Source organism: Charadrius vociferus, unplaced genomic scaffold (assembly GCF_000708025.1).
Source record: "Charadrius vociferus isolate BGI_N301 unplaced genomic scaffold, ASM70802v2 scaffold822, whole genome shotgun sequence".
In the NCBI taxonomy this organism is placed as follows: domain Eukaryota; kingdom Metazoa; phylum Chordata; class Aves; order Charadriiformes; family Charadriidae; genus Charadrius; species Charadrius vociferus.
This window is the reverse complement of record NW_009647481.1, coordinates 2,774,858-2,784,006: the sequence shown is the minus strand read 5'-3', so window position 1 is coordinate 2,784,006 and position 9,149 is coordinate 2,774,858. Positions and strand designations below refer to the sequence as shown.

The 9,149-nt window shown below is 39.5% G+C and overlaps 1 protein-coding gene across 2 annotated transcripts; it reads left to right on the top strand.

Moving 5' to 3' along the window:
* The first annotated feature begins 6,377 nt into the window (after positions 1-6,377).
* On the top strand, positions 6,378-8,509 carry FOXI1 (forkhead box I1). Of its 2 annotated transcripts, none has more exons than XM_009880740.1 (2): positions 6,378-6,948; positions 8,235-8,509. In XM_009880740.1, the coding sequence occupies exons 1-2, from the start codon at positions 6,378-6,380 to the stop codon at positions 8,507-8,509; spliced, it is 846 nt and encodes a 281-aa protein (XP_009879042.1). The 2 variants fall into 2 exon arrangements, with proteins under 2 accessions (XP_009879042.1, XP_009879041.1); XM_009880739.1 differs by having other exon boundaries at positions 6,378-6,951; positions 7,956-8,509.
* The last annotated feature ends 640 nt before the right edge of the window (positions 8,510-9,149 follow it).

Genomic DNA, 9,149 nt, shown 5'->3' with positions numbered 1-9,149 from the left:
GAATGTGAATTCTTTACAACGTGACTTCAGTTGTTTTCACACACTCGGCAATACTTCAGTAGTGCTTTGACACACTCAATAGTACTAATGCACAATGCTGGAATTTGTAGAATCTTTCTTAACATCTGTTTTTAGACTTCTTTCACAAGACAAGACAAGAGTACTATTGGAGATAAGTACTGGAAAACAAAAGAGTAAAGGAAACAAACCTAAAAGAAAGTAGTAAGCCTCTAAATTTTTCCAGAATTTCTGCACAGAACTTCAAAGCAAACAAAAGATTCTAAAATGAAAAGGTTAAAAATGTTTACATATACCATTGGTTATTTTTACAGATCCCAGAATTACAAATCTACATCGATGTAATATTGCTAGGGGGATAGTGATCATGCCAGTATAAAAACTTGTTACTAAGTTATCTCTAGGGCAAATCTGGATGAATTTGATAGATTTTCAAAAATTATCACTAGGGGGAGATAAGTAGTTGCAATACTTTCCCCATATGATAGAACAACTACTGATCTGTCTACCTAGATACCAGGAAAACCAAAGTGGAACAACTGGAAGTGCAAGGATTATTAACACTGTAAATCATCCTATTCACAAATTAGATGATCTTAGTTTACTGCAGTTAAACTCTGGTTACGTTAAAACAACCTTAAGTTTATCTCTGACTGGGTGTGTCCATAGAGTAGTTCCCTGCACTTAAAATTGTACCAATTCACTTATCAGTTTTAGTTGCTAATTAATTTCCCCCAAGTGTTTGTGTTGTGCAAGTACCAAAGGATGTAGAACACCGTGAACAAAACATAAAAAAGGAAGTTATGTTTTCTGAAAAATCCTCGGTTCTGAAATGTCTTTTCAATGAGATCTAATTTCAGTTGTGGGAGGAGCTGATTTATCTGTACAAGCAAGTACCTTGATGCTGAAATCTGACCGAAACAGAAGTATTAGCATGTTACTATTTTTTCTTTGTATAAAACCTGTTATGCATCTCATTGAAATGCACAAGAACTTAAACTCTGAGAGGTTTGGAAAGGTGTACAGATTAATTTCCTTCGTAAACACAGCTGATGTTAATGCAACACCTCATTTGATTTTAGCACCATTTATTTATAGTATAAACAAACATTTAGTGGCAAGCATAGAAGAATAAGCAGTTAATCTGAAACAGGCAAGCAACTCAGCTGTTTGGAAGCTGGGAGCAGAGGTGAGGTTGTCAAAGTATAATTGATTGAAGGATCTGTATTTGTACTAATTTCTCATAATTGAGAGATACCTAATTCTAACACAAGGGAAATTTGTTACAGAATCTCTCCCTGTGGTTTACTTGAGGTATCTCTCTGTTGCAGGGCTGAGCATGTCTGTGTATCTAAATGCAGTAGATCCCATGGGAGCCGTAGGCAGCCAAATGGAAGCTATAGATTTCTGGCCTGCCTACAGCCTGTCATGACTAATACATAAGTCAGGGGACATCTAAGCCCCTCTACCATATTATACGTTGGCAAGATTATGGACAGCCTTTGTTGAAGCAGGAGTTATGACTATGTTTATTATCATAGTTCTCGTGGTCACAAAGCGGCTACTAGCCCTTACAAGGTTTTACAGGTCTTCTAAAACCCCAGTTATAAAGTTCCTTTAAAAACCCACAGTGGTTTTGTTCTGGAAGACTTAAAAAGTCTAAGGGCATTCTAGCATTGCAGCATGTATGGCACAGATCCAAAGGATATTGCCTTTTCCATTAATTTAATGTTCAACCCGCATTTCTAGAAATAAAGCTCAGTTCCCTTGTTTTGCAATACTCTATTTTACATTGCTTATGCTTTTGTAATGACCTTGAGATGACATTGTTTTGCCTGCTACACCTTGTTTCTTCTGATGGTGTGGTTTATTTTGTGCATACACTGGGCAGGTTATTGGAATAAGCCATGAAGAATTCTACAAGTAATCTACTAGATAACCAAGAATATAGATAATTGGTCATTACATGAAAATATCTTCTTGATGGATACTGAACTGTTTCTGAATTCAGTGTGTGAATTGTTTGAAACAAGGTGGGTTGCTTGGTTTACTGAGCTGTAGATGAACACTTTTCTTTTAAAAACAATTTTCCCTCTTCTTTGTGACCACATGAATAGCTTGTATGGACTTTTCTTCAGCAAGGTGTTAAACTGTGATAATACACCATGCTTGGGGTTATACACAATGATAACAGTACAGCCTAAAGCTTCGTATTCATTAAAAATAGATCTCTACACCATGGGATTATCAGGCAATATGTATCATGATCTGGATCAAGTGTAAACAAGCAATTTAATTTCTGACCAATCAGCTAAAGTACATGATGCAGAGTGCTTTATGTTGGCTATATGAGGGACAAAGGACACACAGTATAAGGTTTGCCAGGATGAAGTTACTACTACAAAATTTTGAATGTGGTTTGAGTCGTTAGAGTGGGTTTGCACTGTGTTGTACTTAGCACTGTGCAGGCATGATGCTCTTGATCTAAGTTCTCTAAAATTGTCACACTGTGTGAAAACAGCACGATGACCTAAAGGTGCTTGTGAGACTAGCAGGTATCATGCTTTATTTTGCTTTATTGTTTCAAAAGATGCAGTTAAGAACGTAGTTAGGAGTATCTCTGCCAAAATGTTCCAAAAGTGTACAGAGAGTTCCCCATATGATTCTCTACCTTTTGACCCCTGTGCTTTTGCTTCTTACTGTATGCTGGTGTGTATGCACTTTTCCAAGTCACTGAATTTCAACAACACTGAATGTATAGGTTACTTTGGAGTATAAGTGAAAATGCTGAGGAATCCCTTTTTTAATGAAATTAGTTTGAACTTTTCATAACCCAAGATTTCTGACAATTTTGCTTTCCTTTGTAAAAGGGCAATCAGTGTGAAGAAATATTACTGTTGGCTGGAGTAGAGGGGTACATAGGAGCTGACATAAAAAACCCACAGAGAATGACAGTTCTGCAGGGGCTCGGCCTCAACCTTGCAGGTTTTGGAGCTTTGCTTAAGAAATCAAAAGAAGCAAATCTTCATATAACACAAGCGTTGACAACAATCTTTGGTTTGACAAGAACTTGTAGTTGGTCAGACTTATATCTGGTAGAGATGTGCACTCAGGGCTGTACAGTAGTACTGCAGGAAAAAGAAATGTTAAAAACATGATGCATCGTACCTACAAAGACCTCACCAAACCCAATGCATTTGGAAGTAATGATCACTAAACTATGACTCCAGCATCAGCTTCCATTTTATTTCTAGAGGTTTTCAGTGCTAAACATGACCTGTTAGCATAGCTTGGTCAGCATATCACGATTTCCCAGCCTCTTTATAGGAAGCCTCACTTTTTTTTTTTTCTTTTTCCTTTCTCCACTTCTGGGATTGCTACCTTCTTCCAGCCTTGCCAAGGACAGGGGTCTGAGTGGTGAGGACCCCAGGGCAGTATTCCTGGCTAGACTCAGCTCCAGTTCTGACCAGCCCTGCTCAGCAACCGCAGCTCAAGCAAAGCGTATTCTTTCCTTGCTACCTTTTGCCTGCATAAAAGCATCTGCACCAGAAGTGCTATATAGGAACATGTATTGCAGTGATTCTCAAGCAGTAAGGTGTGCCCATAGAACTGACAAAGTACCATTTTTACTGGCATTGTTTATACCCTTCAGTTGGAAGAAAAATGTTGCTGATCGGATCGTGCCTATGCTAGAAGTTGTGCCAGCACGCACATGCAAGGGAGGGATCAGAACTTTGTACTCTCTTTCAGAGGTCCATAGGCAAAAGCCTAGAGTTTTCTTTGGACTCATTGCTGTAAAAGAAGTACTTGCCATTCTTCACCTCAGTCCTTGCTTTACTTAGTTCTGTGTGACACTTTGCTCAGATGTCGCATCAAGGTAGGTCTGGTAGTAAAATGCATTCTCGGGCAGCTGCAGAGCACAGCTAGTGCATTTGCCTAGTGCTAAAATACACTGCACCAAAACTTCATAAAGATTAATTTGCAGAAGTAGTTTACAACATTCATCAGTCTCTGGTTGCAGAAGTAATATTTTTTTCCTTTGTAAAGGCTGGTATATTTTCAAAGCATGTATTCACTCAGCACCCACTTTAGTGTATTTTAACTGTAACTGCACATGCAGAGCACCTCAGGGAATAAGTATTTAGATGCCACTCATCCAAGACCATGATGCAGTTAGCTGAATTTTTATTTCTTGGAATAAATGAACCCTGAGCAGTAATAAATTTGCAAGTTTTTCTGGGGTTTCAAGGGGTTTTTTTTGGCAAAAATTAATTTGTTAAGAGGATCAAAAATTTATTATGTTTACTTTTCACACTATATTCTGGGTCTTAGTTCATTGTAAAAGTGGTTTTACTCATTTGTGTGTTCCTTAAACATTTTCTTCCATTGACTCTTCTGCAAATAATGGGGGGTTTTATTAACAATATTTGTAACATTAGTATTTGCAGGACTACAGATATAATTGTAAAATATATCTCTATGTTAATAAGTTAATCAGTAAGCTGTAGGCAATGTTGCTCCAACAGCTTGTTTGTAACTCAGATTCTTATGGAGAAAAAAATTATTTCAGATAACTTTCTTGAAGGGGGAGGTACATGCATTATTATTTCCTGAAAAATTAATTATCGTTTGTTTTTTTGTCCAAGTCACATTTTGCACAGCAGTTGTCACTTAGAAAATAAGCCAGCGCCACTATGTTCCACTTACCTTTTGTCTGTTTAATGTGTATCTCTGCATAGGCTAGTTAGCATTTACAAACTCTGAACTCCGTTATTCAAACTAAAATAGCAACTTTTTTGTCCACAGTTGCAGTACAAATGATTTTATGTGTAGTGAAAGCATGTATCTTTTAAAATAAGAGCTGTAGAGATGCGTTTCTGAGCTTGCAGATTGGCTAGCTTTGTCACTCCGTATTCAGTATTTCAGCTGTATTTCCAGTGAATTTTGTTCATACCTTTCAAAGCAACAACAATATGAACATGACATCAATGATTCACTAATGCTTAGGGTGGGGGAAAATCTTGGTGGTGCTGCAGCACAAAAGATTACGTGAATTGATGAATGCGTGACAAAGCAAAGAAGTCTTTGGTACAGCCAGGAATCCAAATCTACAGGTCAAAACTCGTGTTTCTGCAGAAATTATAGAACTAGAGCCATCTCAAAGGCCTTGTCATATCAGGAATTTCTTTAATTGCATGGATTATTAAGGCTGAGTCGAGTTCCAAATGTATGTATGTGCTTTAAACATAAAAAAAATATGCAAATATCAATTCTGAAAGGAACTGCAACTATGCTTTTAACTACAGTGCAGTCTATGCAGTGACAGTCGTAAGAGCTGTCCTTATTGAGACAGGTGTTGGTGAGACTGAAGCTCTGCTTTTTTCTCCTTTGAAAGTGCAGGGTGCCGTGCAAGGCAGTAAGTATTTTTCCAAGTCATAAAAGGCCTAGAGGTTTTTCCTTGTTACTTAATTTTAAGGAATCAACTCTTGTGTGTATAGATACAAATGAAGTTGTTGGAACTTAGCTGAAAAGGCCTGTGCTGAACAATGCTTCTTTCCTGTTTGGAAATTCAGCTAAGAGGTTATATGAGCTCTCTGCACCAATCCTGCAGCAAAGAGGAAGCAGCAAATAATGACTTTCCATCTCAGTTCAACAATTTAAGCTCTAAAGAAAGGTTTGATGATTAAGCTTGAAATTTTTTTCTCACAAGATTAATCCTTACTTAAGGGAGTAATTCCATTTATATCAGTAAGATTACTCACGTGAGTAACCAGCTACAGAGTTTGCCTGTAGTACTGTGATTGCCTAGGGGGAAGTACAAGCAACTCTGCAATTAAAATTACAGAAAGAAAGGGAGGTCTGACCTTTTCTTTTTTTTAAGTATGTATATATATGCCGACTGTTCCATTGAGGAGTGACAATGGCTTTTGCATTCTGAGGTGTTACTAGCAGCAGCACAAAATATCTTGTCTTTAAAAAGAAAGAAATACTAAATGCTAAAGCTTCATTGTGAAAGGTAGAAAGAGGAGGATCTCTGATTAGGTGATTTAACTTTAAGGCACCTTTCTGTATGTGCATCACATTAGTGGAAAATTCCTTCATTCATTTAAGAAGATAAACAGTTGTAACTTTCACGTTTGGTTGATGTGACATCAGTGACTGGCTGGGACTGCCAGCATTCCAAAAAGGATATCGTCCTCATCTGCAGCCACTCAGGGCTGTGGGGTGGAGCCTGCAACACAAGCTGAAACATTTACAGGTGCATAAGTACGTAGGGAAGGGCACAGGTGATGCACCTGTCTCAGGAAAGGAGCACTAGCACAGGTGTGTCATAACTTATCAGCTGCCTGTGTTAGAGCATGAGCTCCTTTGATCCACAAACGCACTCTCCACCACGCTGCAGCCCACAATTTCCAAATATTGGTCAAGAACCTCCAGAGATGAGTATCTACTATGAGAACTTTTTCCATCCACAGAATATCCCTAGTCCACAGCGACCGAGTACCTTTGAGACGACGGATTACAACGCTACTCCCAATCCTTACCTCTGGCTAAATGGACCTTCCATTACCCCACCATCATATCTCCCAGGATCCAATGCCAGTCCCTTCATTCCTCAGTCTTACGGGATGCAGAGGCAGCTCTTGCCGAACATGCACGGCTTGGGAGGGTCTGACCTTGGCTGGCTTCCTCTCCCATCCCAAGAAGAGCTTATGAAGTTGGTTAGACCACCTTACTCCTACTCTGCACTTATTGCCATGGCTATCCATGGAGCACCTGAAAAGAGGCTGACTCTCAGTCAGATCTACCAGTATGTGGCCGACAACTTCCCATTTTATAACAAAAGCAAAGCTGGCTGGCAGAACTCCATACGGCACAACTTGTCTCTCAATGACTGCTTCAAGAAGGTGCCCCGAGATGAAGATGATCCAGGTACAGCTCTCTTCCCTCCCCCTCCCCCCCCCAATTAAACTTGATTAATTTTAAAAAATCTAATACATTGTAAAGAGATGTAATAGCCTAGATACAGGACATACACATCTGTTTTCATAGACCTGGACTAGATAGAAGGCAGCTATGCATAGCTGAGGTCTGGATCAGTGTTGCTATTAAATCTCTGCTGGGAAGGGGATTCTTTACTGCTCTAGGTCTTCCTGAGAACTGATCAATGTGCTGACCACGAGGCGCAGCAAGTGCAGGAACAGTCTAACTGAGCAAGTCATATTCAAAACCCGTTTGGTGTGCATATGACTTATGTCAAACTTAACTAGGAATTAATGAAAATGAGATAAGGCTAACACTGTTTTGTCAAAGAAATCCAGGGAGTGAACAATAATTCTCAAGAGAAGAGCAGGCTGCTTTTACTTTGTTTCAAACTGTTTTGCCTGGAATCACACCTCTGCCGTTTCCAACGCCTTACCTGATATGCTGTCAGATTGTTCCTTTATTTATTGTTTTCTGTCAATAGCTGTTAAGAACGATTGGGAACATTTAAAAGCCATTCAATTATGCTGCCACAGAGGGGCAAAAATCTGGTTCTATCTCGTTAGAAACCTATCCTACCGCACTGAATCTGAGGGAGCAGCCCAGTGTGGGATTTGATTACTCTCTGCTGTAAATCCAGAGGACCAGCTATATACTGAAAATCTGCTTTCCCTCACAAAGAAAACAAAACAAAAAGCACTCCCAGTGGCTCCACTTGTAGTTTTACCAGTGTGAAGAGTCAGGGCTAAAGGATATAGCCCAAAACTTTACACTGTTTTCTGAATTCAACAGACTTCTGCTTTTGTGCGATGAGAAAATACATATGTTCTTTGCTCATGCAATTGTTCTGTTTCTGTGAAATCAGAGAAATATTGTAAAGCTCTAGACAGCTGCTCTTTGCTTTCTGTGTGCATATTTTTAACCTAAAAATGTGCTTTTGTCTCCTCTGACAGGAAAAGGGAATTACTGGACTCTGGACCCAAACTGTGAAAAGATGTTTGACAATGGAAACTTTCGCAGGAAGAGGAAAAGGAAGTCTGACATTGGGGCTACTGCTGCCACTCTTGTATCTGAGAAATCAGAGGATAGTGCCCTGACTGGCAGCCCTAAAGCTGTAGAGCACCAGGATATCTTGGAAAACTCATCACCTGGGACTGACAATTCACCTGAGAAAGGATCTCCGCCTCCATCTTCCAGTAGCCCATGCCTCAGTAACTTCCTCTCCAGTATGACTGCGTATGTTAATGGCTCTAACTCAGTGAGCCGCTCAGTGCCTTTGGGACTCAACTCTGAACCCATTGACAAAATGGGACAGAATATGGTAGGCTTTAATTCCTATTCTCCACTCTCTAATATCCCCAGTCACGGTGTGGGAGAGTGGTCCAATTCTATGCCTTCTAGCCACCTTGGCTACAGCAACTCTGTGCTCAACCAGTTTAACACCCATTTTTACAGCAGTATCAGCACAAATAACACGCTGTATTCCAGGGAAGGAACAGAGGTTTAAATGAAGGATTCTAAGACACCAAAGTATAGCTATTTATGACATTAAATGATCTGTGGGCAGATGATCAGCGTTAGCCTGTTGTCTCTGGGACCCACACTGCAGCCTACGTTCTGACAGCCGCAAACTTGTTACCTATTACGTTTATTCAAATCACAAACACTCCACATTAGGCAGCTCCACATAAAAAATCAGGGATCGTAACAGCAAACGTAGTGAAGAGTTCTCCTGAGACACTGTGCTTTTATTGCTGCCAACCACGGTCCTCTACAGACATCCTTGAGAAGTTACTGTTTGCCTTAGGCATGAAGCTTTTTCTGCCATGGTACTAATATTATGCTTTTTCATGTGCTAATAGAAATGTGGTTATATCATTAAATATCCTTTCTTGCTGATATAGGCTGCCTGTACTAGATATGCTTAGCAAGTTCTTATTTGGCCAAAGCTATTCTGAGACACTGAAAAAAAGCTATTCTGAGACACTATAATAAAAACTACTGTATAGTGAGTAACAAACAACACTTGAATGGTGAGTGCTGTCTTTGGTTTTCTCTAATACTAGTGTATACATTGTCTAAATTTTGATCTCCTTCAACCCCAAGGGGAATATGGCTGTGAAGCAAGCTAGTATCATCATGGACAC

Excerpts from the sequence above, each read along its gene's own strand:
- FOXI1 (XM_009880739.1), top strand. The coding sequence starts at position 6,378 with ATGAGCTCCTTTGATCCACAAACGCACTCTCCACCACGCTGCAGCCCA. Across the intron at positions 6,952-7,955 it reads CCGAGATGAAGATGATCCAG|GAAAAGGGAATTACTGGACT; the intron begins GTACAGCTCTCT and ends CTCCTCTGACAG.